The sequence below is a fragment of the Diabrotica virgifera genome, chromosome 6, assembly GCF_917563875.1.
Source record: "Diabrotica virgifera virgifera chromosome 6, PGI_DIABVI_V3a".
NCBI classification, from domain to species: domain Eukaryota; kingdom Metazoa; phylum Arthropoda; class Insecta; order Coleoptera; family Chrysomelidae; genus Diabrotica; species Diabrotica virgifera.
The window spans coordinates 12,323,458-12,339,751 of NC_065448.1; the positions used below are offsets into that span (position 1 = coordinate 12,323,458).

Sequence of the window (16,294 nt, forward strand, 5' to 3'; positions counted from 1 at the left end):
ATTATATAAAAATTTGAAATAATCAACAGGATTTTCCAATATGGAAAATCTTTCATTTACTGAAATTAATGCTTGGTTGAGAATACAATAAAAGAAATAAAGATTGTATGACATTTTAGGGTACAAAATCATTTCGTCTTTATGTTCGTAATCGAACTGTTTGATTTTATTCCGACGCCGAACTGTGTGTCTGGCCTGGTTGAAAACGGAGCTCCACATCCAGTTTCTCTGCGGTTTCATTTGCTGCAGTAATAACATCATTAAATTTGCTATCTATCCTAAACTAGACCAAGAATTGTTTTAACGGCGTAGGCGCAAAATTTCGCCCCCATGGTGTTTTAAATAAATTCATTTTTTTCTAATTCCGAGAAAACTAATAAGAATTTTTAAAAAATTTAAACGCAGAATGAAAGATTATATTATTACCGAGTGCAGAAAGTCCATTAGAATAATATAAAAATATGAGATATTTGAAATTAAAAATCACACAAAATTTTGTTTACCCCTGTAACCTAATAAAATAAACATCATAGAAGCTTTCAGGACTTTTGGCCCTCGGTAATAATGCAATCTTTCATTCTAGGTTTAAATTTTTCAAAAACACCTATTAATTTTCTCAGAATTTGAAAAAAATAATAAATGAATTTAAAACACATTGGCGCGAAATTTTGCGGCTACTTCCTTAACTCTTGTAAAGCATTTAAGATAGGCTGCATATTCATTGTTTTTAATTGTAAAACTTTGCTAACTAAGTTAACTTTCATCAGAACTTCATACCATACCTATATATACCATACCTACTTCATAATACCATACCTACCTGTATATGTGGACTCATCATATGAATGTAAATGTTGATATTTTATCTCCTACTATAAATGTTGATATTTTGAATTAAGATCAAATTTATCCGAATGTGTTATCACATAAAGCATCATGCATTTCTAACAAATTTTTGTACAATGGCTTTAAAGCATAGATTCTGCTGGACTGGTGGCTGCATGTCTTTACAGGATTTTCATTGTTTATGCAGATTGTATAAATCAATACATAATTTACCTACCTTTGAAATTGAGATATGCAAGGTCGTTAAATGGGTAAGTGTTGTCTTGACCTGCGTAAAATTTTTGTAACAACTCTAGTGGCGCCCCTTAATTGGTTTCGCCTGTGTGCGCCGCACACATTACACACGTGGACGCCTCGGCCCTGATCTTATCCGGCTAGCCTTTATATATAGGTATCTGACGATGTTTTCAGTAGATACCATACAGTCACCAATTCAGCATAGCGGCGTCTTCTCCACTCTCCTGTCAATTCATCTCTTTGAGGCCTAAATATCATTATGAGAACCTTCCTTTCAAATACCAGCAGTTTATTTATTTCCCGCTGATGTAGAGTCCATGTTTCACTCTTCTATGTAAAAACTTAGCGAATAATTGACATATTTATACAGTCTTAAGTTAAATTGTCTTTTTAGCAGCTTAGAGATTAATATTCTTATAAGGATATTAATTTAAAATCTATAAATAAAATATTTGTTTATAGGTCAAACAACAATAGTTTGTATAGTCTCTGATTTTGTGGTTACCTGTATAAGTTCTTTTACTGTTACATAGTCAATTTTATATGCAGTTTATTCTTCTACATTAGGGTGCATCGAAAAATACAAAAAAACATTTTGCGATGGAAAAGTAATACCTCACAAAAGTTGCCCAATCAACTGTTAAGTAATTTGGTAAAAAATTTTCGAAATTGGAAAATATCTTCTGCCTCCCCAAGACAATTAAAAATTTTGAAAAAATGTTAACAGACGAAAAAAATGTTTATTTCAAAACGAAAATGTAATATTAACTATTTATAATGGGAAATAAGCCACAATATTATTAAAAAATGATTTTTATTTTATTAACTTAATAAAATGTAATAAATTCGCTTAGAAAAAAATATTAAAAATACCAATAAATATGCTGAAAAATTATACTAGCAACTTTTTCACGCTATTAGATATACCTAACATTTCCAACTTTTATTTTTTCGATGCACCCGAATTGAAAAAACCACGATTGCATAGAAGTGCAATTCTACATACATTTCTATACAATTGCTATGGTGATGCCACATCATGTTCTGATAGTGTCCTATTCACTTGATTTATCATTTTGTAAGCCAGTCTTAAAGTCTACAGATAGTTTTCTAAGTAAATCATCTTCAATTATTTAATCTGGACAACCGGTTTCTCTACAATATGCAAAGCATCGTTTGGTCCCGGTAACAGTAAACTAAATGATGCCGATACAAGGAATGATTTCTGAAGTATCCACTATCATACCTTTTTACGCAATAGGGAACTTGCACATTTTTATTTTATTACATAATAATGTTCAGTTTTGTAAAAAAAAAAGATTTCCAAAATTTCACGCTTTAAAAACTCGTAATAACTTAGAAATACAAATTTAAAGTCTTCTGCGGTATAAAATAGTTCAAACGACCCGTCACATAGTTTTATTATATAGTTATGAATATGATTATATTTAGGTATATTCTTCTCCTCCTTCTTTAGTTTATTGGCCTCCACCTACTTGGGTATTTGGCCAGCTCATCGTCGCGGATTAAGGGAAAAATATTTATATTCTAATGACATTTATCATATGTCATTGTAATAATATATACCAGTTTGTTGAGATTGGAGTTTGATACAGTTTTTGAAGGAAAGGAAAGAAGGTTAACTATGGGAAATAAAACCATTTTGTAAAAGTACAAGTTTTCTATGAATGGTTCAAAAGATCAAAACACTTGTGACGTCACATAACTGTATTTTCTACTGATGTTTATAATGTCTAATTTAAAATTGTATACAATTTTGTTAGACTTAAGTGTACTATTAAGTGAAGCTAACATTAAAATTTTTAAACTAGTGATGTACTAGACTTAAATGTACTATTAAGTGAAGATAACATTAAAATGTTTAAACTAATTATGACATTTCTTCAAAAAATTAAATTAAAAGTGTGAATGTAAAACTAATCGTTTGAATGGATAGGTATTTCCTTTGTATTATGCAATGTATGAATGAGATATTTCCTGTAATTAATTATATTATTTTGTAACCTATGTATGTTCGAAAAAAAAATATATAAAAAAAAGATTAAAAAAAATTAAAAAAAATATTAAAAAAAAATTATAAAAAAAATAATAATAAAAAATATATTTACTTACTTACTTAAGCCGTCCTCTTGTACCTTACGGTGTCGAGGTAAGTGGAGAAATGAGACGTCTCCATGCCTTTCGGTCGGTAGCTAGTCTTTCTGCTTCTCTCCACCCAATATTTCTTTTTCCGCAAGCCTTTCCAATATTTGCATTCCACGTTCTTGCTGGCCTGCCTCTTCTTCGTTTGTTGTCAGATGCCGCTTTCCATACCCTCTTTACAGTTCTACCTTCACTCATTCTCGCCATATGTCCGAACCACGATAACTGTTTCGTTTCAAGTCTGTCTAAGGTCCTTCCAACACCGCACCTTTCACGTATGTCACGTATGTAAAAAATATATATATAAAAATAAAAAATATATATATAAAAATAAAAAAAAATAAAAATAAATAAAAAAAAATGTTAAAAAAAAATCACTAAGAGGTTCTAAATCTCCAAGAGGATGAATCGGATTTAGTTCCTACCGTAGTGAAGAAAAAAAATTAGCATAGTTGTATTTATTAACATAGTAACATTGTTATTTTTGTAAGCTTTATTTTTTATTATTCTTTATTTTTAAGTGTATACTGGACAATTTTGTACTTATGAACGAATAATAATTTTATATATAATTACGTGGCTAAAGGTTTTAAACCAAGGCCAGAATCAAAACAAAAAAAATTGTTTACTTTGTTGGTGTATAATGTAAACATAAAACCGGATGACGTCACGACGCGTTTTGGGCTGGCTGGTATAATTTGAATTTTTAATCGTCTTTAGGGGCCAAACGAAAGACAAACAAAACTTTTTTTAAAATAAAAATGTATACCATTTTTATTCAGTTGCAATGCGAAGGCAAAACAATCTTACTTTTCAATCAGAATACGGAGTGCAGTCCAGTCCCTTGAATCGCGATTTTCGGCTCTTATTGGAGCCTTCATCGGAAGGAACGTAGGTACTGTTCTCCATGCCTACTCCATGGAGAACAGTGCCTACGTTCCTTCCGATGAAGGCTCCAATAAGAGCCGAAAATCGCGATTCAAGGGACTGGACTGCACTCCGTATTCTGATTGAAAAGTAAGATTGTTTTGCCTTCGCATTGCAACTGAATAAAAATGGTATACATTTTTATTTTATAGTCGTATTACTCCGTAGAGTAACTAGGTGCATTTTTCCGTTGGAACTTTACCAGCTGCAGACGGAGATGTGAATTGCATAGTGTAGAATTCCTTCCCTCTCGTCTTCACTGCAGCATCCATTTGACTTGCAAATTGTAGAAGTCTTGGAGGTGTCACCAGGAAAGTGTACCAATAAGTTTTCAATTTAAAAATCTTTTAGTAATATTTTTAATATTTTCAAAATTAATAATTTACTATTAGGATTGAAAACTACTTCGTAAAACTTTTTTTCTTTGATACATGTTTTAAATTATGTTCTGTTGTGATTTATAACATTTTTTTCGAATTTAAAATTTTATGCTGGTTCCCTATTATTGCTATTAGGGAATTGATGGAAAGGATGGACTTAACTGCATTGATTAACAAATATTTGGGCACTTTTTGAGGGGGAAAGTGGCGAGTAACAGCCAACAAACAGAAAGCGACACCGGTCGTCCAGAGTAAATAATAAATTGATTGTGAATACGTCTCTTGATTTATTTCATTTCTGCCAATCTTCGATCATTTATATTTTAGTATGCCAATAAAGGGTTTCAAATAAAACTTCAGCAAAGAGGTAACAGCTTGATGTTTGAGCCGTCATTTAAAAGCTTTCGTGACACATTAGTAGCACTCATTGATATAATGATCGACGCTGTTGGTGATGTTCCAAGACTGGAGACTAAATTGTACTTGGATTGGGCAGAAGAAGAGAGATACTTAAAGGTACGCACAGCTTTTAGTCTATATTAATGAATTTAAAGTTGAGTTGATTACTTTGTTCTTTATTAATAAGATTTTGTTGGCTGAGACTTCTTTAACCCTTAACCACTGACATGCGGTATGCCATACCGCGCCGAAAATATATTTTGTTATAAATAGGGATGGGAAAAACCTACCGGTTTAAACCTAAAACCGGTTTTTTTACTTCGCAATAACTGGTTTTACCAGTTGTTTTTTGTCCCGGTTATAACCGGTTTTTTCTTTTTAAAGTAAAAACCGGTTATTAGGTTTCACGGTGATTAGGATTAGGTTAGTTTGTTATTATTTTGGATCCCAATCATAATAATTATTATTCTCAAGTAATTATTCCAAACAAAACCATAATTCAAATTTTATTTTATTTTATAAATACAGAAGCAAACTGAAAGTGCAATCTCACATCAGCCAGAAACAATATATAAGTTTTATTATAATATTTCATTGAAAAGATATTTGTAATCATAATATTTACATAAGAAGTGATCTGGTTGAATTAGACGCAAACATCATCTATTTTTCACACTTAACTCTTGACATTGAAAGTGGGAATATCGAATTACTGATTACGAATACGAATCTCCAAGAATTTCCCTACGTTTTCAAAACGATACACTCATACAGGAAGTATTAAATAAGTTAAAATGTACCTATTCTACAAATATGCAAACGTGTTAGTAATACATGATAAATTTTTTTTGATGTTAGTAAAAATAAAAGATAAATTGCATTATCCAATTTATTTTTAAGTAAAATATTTATGTTGGTATTGTTTTTTTTTAAATCCCATTTCAAAGAGTCTGGGAAATTTTTTATAAGTTGAAATGGTTGGGGATTTTTTTGGGTTTGGGAGGAGAGGAAAATTGGTGGGTATTTTAGAGGATTATATTTTTAAATAGTAAATTAAATTTGCATCATTAATTGAATACAATAATTGCATATTATATTCTACTCTCATAATATATTCAATGACGATAGAACCTGAATTATTTCAGCGCTCTCTGTTGAGCAGTACTTAGTATAATAATAATTTTGGTTTACTGTTCTCTACATCTGACTACTGAAATTCACAAATCTTTGGGATTCACACAAATCAAATTTTATTTCGATCCAATGTATATTATATTAATCTCACGCTATATTATATTTAATAATAATCAATAAATATATAATAATAATAAAATAATAAATAAATATATTAGTTGATAGAATAAAATGGTTTTATTAAAAATTGTGTTTTATTTATATTGATATTGGTGTTCTTTGGATAGTACTAATCTTGATCCTATTGATATCGGGTCCAATGGAGTATCGCAAATTTTTTTGGCCGGTTATATCCGCCAGGTTAAACCGTAAGCAAAAAAAACCTGTATAACCGAAAACCGGTGTTTTGTCAAAAACCGCCATCCCTAGTTATAAAGCGTGTTTTACATTACAGAAGATTTCTAGAACACCATCTGTGTACCTTCACGTGGTGTGTAATTGTACCTGCTCCCAACTGCTGCAATTTTAGTTTGGTTTAGTCTTTGAGCTAGGTTGATGTAAAGTTTTCTTGCGATATCACGTACCGCATGTCATTGTTTACGTTTCTACAGTTAAAAGCAGTCCAGTGTATTCTTTCAAAATACTCAAGTTTTTTTTTGTAATTCAGTCTATAGAGGATTTTGTAATAACCTCCACCATTTTTGTAAATATTGTACATGCGTTCATAATTTTCTTGAAAAATAAAGTTTATATTATTTGGAGCAGTATTCTATTCTACAGCAATGTAAAGAATCATTCCATAGTTGATGTAAAAACAGATAGTATGGTATAACTAGACTCAAACCCAAACATCCAAAGTGAAAGTTATCCTCCAACACCAAATTGTTCTATATGGTCCACATCAGTGGCGGCTGGTCTGTAAGTGAAGGGGGAGGTCATATCCGGTGGTTCAAGATTTTTTTGGAAAAACAAGACCTACAAATCCCATTTTAAATAATTTCTTATTCCATCATCTGTATTGGTTTCTTATAACTTATTTTGCAATATGTTGTTTAAATTTAACCTTTAACTACCCGCGCATCAAGTTATAACATAACTACATGCGTGGCGTACTTTGTACGCCACAAGAAAATACACTTAAAAACAACGGATTTGTTTAATTTTTTTTGAAAAAATACACTTAGTTGTTTGTTATAAACCTTATTCGGCATCAGTGAATACTTGGAGTTCCTTTTCAGTAAGCCAATTGGGATTTATAACTGGAATCATGGAATAACTGGATTCCATGATAAATAAAATTACTAATAAAAAATTTTTTTAAATGTGATTTTTTACAGGAGAAAAAGTATTGTTTACAAAGAAAAATATATTTTTGTCATAATGACTAAAAAACAATTAAAATATGTACTTATATTACGACTTATAGTAATATAATCCTGGGGTATATTGTCCACCACCGGAAACAACAAATAATAAAATGTAAATTACGATCTTTCCAGAACGCCGATTATAACGAAACTAAAACCAAATTGTAAAGCACATTCCAGTGATAGGTTAGAAAAATAAGCAAGGTCAAAAATTAAATTTTTAAATATATTTCCAGTAGAATTCTTATATCTGGCGTACAAAGTACGCCAGCGCGTGTAGTTAAAGGTTAAGCGGATCTTTATTTGACAAGTAAATATGAAATAAGTAAAAGGAACAAGTCTTCATTACTAATTGTCAAATAAATCAGATAAATAGTATGATATAATATGTAATTATAACAGCCAGAATATCAACAAACTACTTAAACTCAAAACCTAAAATAAATAAAAACTTATATTTTATGCGGATTTAAAAAGTAAATCGATTCTTCTGGCCTTAGATTTTGCGAAATGATCGATCACTTGCTCGTTGAAATTTGTGATCGTTCGAATACCTACCGCTCAACAACGAAAACAGTACCTACGGTCTACGGTCAATGACCACGATTTAGTACCAACTTGCATATAAGCGTATTTTCGTGAACGTTCGGATTCAAAATGCTGTATTCTCACAGTGAGGTCAAATATATTTCTTGACCATCGTGAATGTTCGTATTTAGCTGTTGAAGAGTCATATTGCGGTAGTTTCAGTCAAAGATAAATTTGGCTATTCGGTACCGTCAAACAGCTCGTATTTCATGTTTATTTATCGGTAATCTTTTGGAGGCATCTTTGTCGCTATATTTTACAACAACAAAATGACTGAAAAGTCAATACAATAAAAGCAAAATTTAACTTTGAACGATACTATTGTATTCCGAACATTTTTAATACAGAAAATTTTCTTTTTTTAAGGAAATAATTACATTATAATCGTTTGATTGTACAATTATTACAGGGAGGTCATTAACCAATTGACCTAAAGGGATAACCGCCACTGGTCCACATAATGTTCAGAAAAAGTCACACCATTTTGAGCGTCGGGATTGGGGCGGGAGAGGGGAGAGAAATTGGTAAATTCGTAGTTTTTTACGTTTTTCGTCAATATTTATAAAACTATGCAGTTTAGCATGAACAACCTTCTATACAAAAATATTCTACATACAATTTGAAATAAAAAAGGCCCTATGCATAATCCTTCTAAACTGAACGGTTCCAAAGTTACGGAGATAGTATATTATAATTGGTCTAAAAAAAGGCCTAACCCAGACATTTAAAGTAAAAGTTTTCCTCCAACACAAAATTGTTCTATATGGTCCACATATTATTCAGTAAAAAGTTACACCAATTTGGCGTTCGGTTTGAGGGGGGGGGGATGGGGGAGAAGTCGGTAAATTAGTAGTTGTTTTACGTTTTTCGTAAATATTTCTAAAACTATGCTTTAGCGTAAATTATGTTCTATACTCAAATTTTCTACATGAAATTTAAAAAAAAGGTCCAATACATAATTGTTATAAAATCAACGGTTCCAGAGTTATGGAGGGTGAAAAGTGGTGGAGGTTTTCGATATTTTTTATATTTTTGGGGCAATTTATAATATTATTACTGATGAAAGAAATTTTTTTGTAAATAAAATTTGCTATTTCAGTGGCCGATGGTATGTTAGTGATAAGCCCTTTAAGAAACGTCAACCTCACCACCCAAAATCATCATCAATTGTCAGTGGCGACGCGTGACTTTTTCTGAAGTGTTACCAGAACCAGATGCAAAAAATCTTATTTAAAAAAATGAAGATATGGCTAAATGTATATATACACTCACCGGCACAAAATTCCGCCACACAAAATTTTTGATTAAGTTTGACAATATATAACTTTATTATTTGTACTTCGATTTTAAAGATTCTTTACCGAGTTTGTAGGTACAGGTATTGATGTCAATTGCTATTATCCCGGTAAGAAAAAATTTTGCTTAGATGGCATTATACGGGGGTGAATGTAAACGTTGTTTTTTCTCCTAACTTTAAAAAATTCTGTGGAAAAACTGGATGGCTGATTTTGTTTTATACTCCTTTTGTATTATCCTGGAGGTATCACTAAGGTCTTGTTTTTTTGAATTATCTGAATATCTCTTTTCTTGTAAGAGCTGTAATTAAAAACACTGCTTTGAAGGTTTATTTAATTAAAAATATCAAACGCACTAAAATTAACAAAACAAAACAAATTTAACAACAAAACAAAACAATTCAATAGCGGTTATGTCCACCTCTTGCAGCAACGACTGCTCGCAATTTGTTTAGCATCTAATAAATATGTGTTTTCCTTGCCTGGGGAATAGCCCGATATTCCTCTACCAGGGCCATAACTGTACCAAATTTTCTGGAGGCCTAGGATGACGGCAAATAGCTTTTTTTATTCATCCCATAAATGCTCAATATGATTGAGATCTAGGCTGCATGCGGACCATTCTAATCTTATCAATCCAACTTCAATTGTATGATTCAATCAGTGTTTTTATTTACAAAAAATGGTACAGCTCTTACAAGAAAAAAGATATTCGGATAATACAAAAAACAAAATGTTGGTGATGCCTCCGGGAAAATATGACAGGACTATGAAACAAAATCAGCTATTCCATTTTTCCAAATAATTTTTTAAAATTAGCAGAAAGTACAACGCTTCCTTTCACCCCTGTACAATGACATGCAAGCAAAATTTTTTGTTACTGGAATAATACCAAACAATATGAATAGATGTACCTACAAACTGGTGTAAGAATCTTGAAAATCGGAGCACAAATAATAAAGTTATAAAGTGTCAAACTTAATCAAAAATTTTGGGTGGCGGAATTTTGTGCCGGTGAGTGTAGCTTCAATAATATCATTTTGTATATCACTTGAAACTCTCGAAAAAACAGATGTTTCTAGATGCTGACAAAATTTTTGATCTTTTTTGGCAATTTATTAATGTTAACAATTCCCTGTAGTTGTCTGGAATGTCAGAGTCGTCGCAGTATCTATAATAAGTGTGCTAAGGATATACCTATCTATTTTTTTAACAAACTCATTATGTTTAGCAATATTTGCTTTAAAAGCTTGGTTAAGAGAACTTTTGATTTTTGTTTTGCTAAACTGAATCAAATTGGGTAAACATCTTACATGTAGGTAACGGAGAAATTTCATGTCTCCTTTTTAAAAATCTAACACTATTTAAATCGTGAACCTGGTCCACCCATTTTTCTGTAGAAACCAGAAGATATGGGCAACAATACAGTACATTTTTCTTGCAACCATAATATAACCAAGGATTTTCACTGTACCAACTAAATTTAAAATATCGAACTACTTTTGTTGATTCCTTTTTTAAAATGTTTAAAATAGGTCTTTCATTTTTAATCTCATTTTTTTCTTCAAAATTATACAAGGAGAATTACTTTCCAAGTAGTTGTGAAAAACGTAAAAAAAAACTACTAATTTACCGACTTCTCTCCCATCTCCCCTCCCCCCCCCAAACCGGACGCTCAAAATGATGTAACTTTTTACTGAACAATATGTGGACCATACAGAACAATTTGGTGTTAGAGGAAAACTTTTACTTTGGATGTCTGGATTAGGCGTTTTTTGGGACCAATTACACTATACTACCTCCGTAACTTTGGAACCGTTCATTTTAGAAGGATTATGTATATGACCTTTTTTATTTCAAATTTAATGTAGAACATTTTTGTATAGAGGGTGGTTCATGCCAAACCGCATAGTTTTAGAAATATTGACGAAAAACATATAAAACTACGAATTTACCGATTTCTCCCCCCTATCCCCCCCAAACCCGACGCTCAAAATGGTGTGACTGTTTCCTGAACATTATGTGGACCATATAGAACAATTTGGTGTTCTATATGACATGATATATAGCGGTATGACATACCGCATGTCATAGGCGTAACCAGGATGAATTTAAGAGGGGGGTTACAACTACCTGAAAGGGGGGGTTATAACTACTGGAAGGTCTCTGAGGGCTATGGTGTTAAGCGTATAGAGCTCAAAGTACATCCCGTTGGGGGGGTTATAATCCCCAAAACCCCCCTGGTTACGCCTATGCCGCATGTCAGAATCTACGTCCTGAAACATCTACGTCAGTAGTTAAGGGTTAAATATGCTACTTTTTTTATATGTTTTAGCCCATATTTCCAGAAGAACTTGCCTTGCAGTACAAAGCTCAAATTAGATATATGCTAGATGAACAACGAATAGGACCCGAACTAAGAGTTCAAGACTTTGATGAGTTTCTACCCTTAATTAATGGAAAAGATGAGGAGTTTATAAATGAATTTTTATCACAAAAACACACATTTGATGAGCTAGCCAATGAGATCCTTAAGTATAAGGTAAATTCTAACTGTTTTCGATTGTGCTTTTATTCGTTTGTATCTGTCTGTATGTTTGTAAAATCTCTTTTAATCCGCCAATAAAGATAGTAAACATGTTTTAGAACCAAAGAAGATTTGGCAAATAAAATATACTTTTTATTTGCCAAAAAGGAAGGCAAACACCTCTTTTTATCCGCTAACAAAGGGACAAAACCTCTTATTATCTACCAACACAAAAGGTGAAAATCTCTTTTTATCCATCCAAATGAAGACAAAACCCCTTTTTTTATCCGCCAATAAAGAAGGCCAAAATGCTTTTACCACTAAAGTAGATATGAAAAAGGTTTTGCTTTTTATTTGCCAAATGGGAAGGCAAAAACCTCTTTTTATCCGCTAACAAAGAAGACGAAAACCTCTATTTATCCGCCTACAGAAAAGATAAAAATCTCTTTTTATCCGCCAAAACGAAGGCAAAATCTCTTTTTATCCGCCAATAATGAAGGCAAAAATGCTTTTACTACCTACCAAAAAGATTATGAAAAAGGTTTCTTGTTTTATTTGCCAAAAAGGAGGACAAAAGCCTCTTTTTATCCGCTAACAAAGAAGCCACTTTTTTTATACGCCAACAAAAAAGGCGAAAATATCATTTTATTTGCCAACAAAGAAGGCAAAACTTCTTTTTATCCGCCAGCAAAGATGGTAAAATTCTCTCTTTATCTGCAAACAAAAAAGACAAAACGTCGTTTTATCCACCAACAAAAAAGGCTAAACATCTTTCTATCTACCAACCACGGCAATCCTCTTTTTAATGGCCAAAAAGAAGGCAATATTTCCTTTTATTCGCCAATAAAGAAGATAATAACATGCTTTTATCACCAAAAAAGATGACAATATGAAGATAAAATGCTTTAATCACCAAGAAAGATTTTCACAAATTTTGACCGGATGATCCCAAGAAGACAACAGAAAAGAGAATTGAATAAGATTGCAGATAAGAGAGAAAAAATACCAATGTTGCAGCATACACGGACACACTTTTTAAACTTTCATCATCATTCTAATTGCATTTCTCCACACAACTCTATCTTTTATATCAATATTAACCCTCTTTCCAACATGTCCTGACTAATGGTCTCCTCCCCCAGGTTTTCTTTGGTCTTGCTCTCCTACTACTTTCAGGCAGGCTCTTCAGCAATTCTTCGTATTTGGTGATTAACGTCTCGACGTTGAACATGACCAAACCATTTTAACCTATGATCTCTCATTTTGGCATAAATTGGTGCCACACCTAAACTTCTTCTAATATACTCATTTTTAATTTTATCCTATTTTGTCACTCCACTCATCCATCTAAGCATTCTCATATCAGTCACATGCATTTTTTGTTCCTCTTTATTTTTCACTGCCCAACATTCAGTTCCGTACATCATAGCCTATCTTATTGCTGTTTTATAGAATTTTCCTTTTAGCTTCATTGGAATTTTTCTGTCACAGAACACACCACTCGCTTCCTTCCACTTCATCCATCCAGCCTTAATTCAACTGCATGCATCTCCATCTATTTCTCCATAACTCTATAATACCGATCCCAGGTACTTAAAACTATTGCATTTCACAGTCATTTCACCATCTAAAGATACCGTTTTATTTGTAGTAACTCCATCTTTAAATGAACATTCCATATACTCTGTTTTTGTCCTACTAAGTTCTAAACCTTTTTCCTCTAGAGCTTGTCTCCACTGTTCCAGTTTTTTTTCTAAGTTTCTTTCATGTAATCGATTATTATAAAAATGCGCTCTCTATATTTTGTTCCATTAACAGTTCGTTTTACCGTTGTTTGAAGTTTTATCCATAATATTTTTTTTAGGCAATTGTTGATAAAATTCCTTTGGCAAACGAACACTATGTTCGTATCGAAATGTACGACATGAACCGAAACGACTTGATCAAAGCCTTGGAAGCTTCTGCTCAAAATTTCAAAGACATGTTGCTACAAAAATGCATTAAAGATTTACAGGTACTGTGTAAAAGGTAAGTGGCTAAAACATTTATTTAGGTTTGAACAATAATGATTTGATCCATCCCAAGTACCAGGTAAGTACATCGAGAAAAATATTGTCCTTTGGTTAAGGGAATAGGCGCAAAATTTCGCGCCAATGTGTTTTAAATGCATTCATTTTTTCGAACCATGAGAAAACTAATAAGTATTTTTGAAAAATTTAAACGCAGAATGAAAGATCACATTATTACCGAGGTTCGAAAGTCCCTGAAAACTTCTATAATGTTGATTTTAATAAGTTACAGAGGTGAAAAAAAAAAAGAGAAAATTGAGCGTGATTTTTAATTTCAAATATCTCATTCAAAAGAAAGTTTTTGGTTATTCTAAGGGACTTTCGGTCCTAGGTGATAATGTAATCTTTCATTCTGCGTTTAAATTTTTCAAAAATACTTATTAGTTTTCTCATATTGGCGCGAAATTTTGCGTCTTTGCCCTTAAATAAAATAAATACGGAAGGTTGATATACTGGGTTGGGATAAAGTATGGAACCAACCAAATATCTTTGAAACGAAAAGAACAATATTTATGAAACTTTGCATACAAGTACATTGACGCAAAAGGCATCTGTTGCCATATTTTTTGTTACTACTCCACTTCCGGTTTTACCGGGAATACCCTTAACTTATTTAATTCAAATGGGACACCCTGTATATTTTTGCGAATTTTAAAAGAACTTGTTATTTTTAATTCATACATACCAAATTTGGTAGAAAAAATTTGTTAAAAAGTGTCTGTAGATAATTTTTTGTATTAATACAACGTAGTAGGAAATAACTATCAAGCTAATGAAACAAACGGAGCCTATTAAAATAAACCGAGGAGTAAGACAAGGAGATACCATCTCGCCCAAGCTATTCAACCAAGCGCTAGAAGATGTGTTCAAACAACTGCACTGGGATGGTTTGGGTATAAACATAAACGGGCAATATCTGAATCACTTACGATATGCTGATGATATTGTATTAATAGCAGGAAGAAGTGAAGAATTACAAAGAATGATGGAAGAACTAGATAGAGAATCGACAAAGATAGGACTGAAGATGAATTACAGTAAAACAAAAACCATGACCAATCAACAAGAAGAACTAGTAATTACAGTGGCACAAACAAGAATAGAACAAGTAAAAGAATATATATATCTAGGACAAATCACTAGATTAAATAGAGAAAATTAGACCGAAGAAATAAAGAGAAGAATAAGGTTGGCCTGGGCATCATTCGGAAAACTGTCTTATATTCTAAAGAACAGAAAATATCCGCAATACCTAAAAACAAAAGTCTTCAATCAATGTATACTCCCTGTTTTAATATATGGCTCTCAGACATGGACGTTTATAAAAGAGAATATGGAAAAAATAGCAAAGACAGAAAGAGCCATGGAAAGACAAATGCTGAACATTAAATTATCAGACAGGAAAAGAAACAAATGGATCCGTAACAAAACAAAAGTGAAAGACGTCTCTACCCAAGTAGCAAAGCTTAAATGGAAGTTCGCCGGACACACCCTACGGCAGAAGGATGAAAGATGGACTAAGATGGTAATACATTGGAGACCATGGAACCACAAACGAAAAAGGGGAAGGCCACAGATGCGATGGTCAGATGACCTGAAGAAACACACTGGGTCAAAATGGATGCAAATTGCCCAAGATAGAGAGGCATGGAAGAAGGAAGAGGAGGCCTATATCCAAGGATGGATGTTTAGGGCTGATTAGATAGATAGATAGTAGGAAATAAACGAGTACCATCTATACTGTAGACTAAAATTGTTGTTTACATGCACCGCATGACTTATTTGAATTTAGTATAGTAGGTAACACTGTTACTGAACTAATTGACAGAAATAAGTTATATTAAAAATGGTTCATTTAAGTGAAAAAGATCGTATTGAAATATTAATAATAATCGGTCATGGTAAATTTTCATTTTTTGGAAGTGAATTTTCCAAATCGATGGATTGGACGTAGAGGATTCATAGAGTGGCCCGCTCGTTCTCCGGACCTCAACCCATTAGATTTTTTTCTTTGGGGTTATCTAAAATCACGTGTTTACGTTAGGCGACCAACATGCTTGCAGGATTTGAGACAAAGAATAATTGATGAATGTGAACTAATACGTGGAGAAATTTTGCAAAAAGTGACTCACGAATTTATTTATAGGCTTGTACGTTGTCAGGAGGTGAACAGCAAATATTTTCAACATTTGAAATTATTTTTTTCATTTTTAATGTCATTTGCCTAACGTAAATAAATTAACCTATTTTTTAACTGTAAAAAGATTTACTTCTTGTTTTAATAGTTTTTTCTTCCAAACTTGGTATGTATGAATTAAAATTAACAAGTTATTTTAAAATCTGCAAAAATATACAGGGTGTC

The 16,294-nt window shown here is 32.2% G+C and overlaps 1 protein-coding gene across 1 annotated transcript in view; it reads left to right on the plus strand.

Moving 5' to 3' along the window:
- The window catches only part of LOC114332199 (dynein axonemal heavy chain 7), a 251,128-nt gene that overhangs the window by 8,994 nt on the left and 225,840 nt on the right, over positions 1–16,294 (plus strand). Inside the window, exons 6-8 of the mRNA XM_028281947.2 lie at positions 4,881–5,069; positions 11,672–11,878; positions 13,728–13,891. Coding sequence (XP_028137748.2) covers positions 4,881–5,069; positions 11,672–11,878; positions 13,728–13,891 — 560 coding nt within the window. The remainder of the gene's footprint in view (positions 1–4,880; positions 5,070–11,671; positions 11,879–13,727; positions 13,892–16,294) is intronic.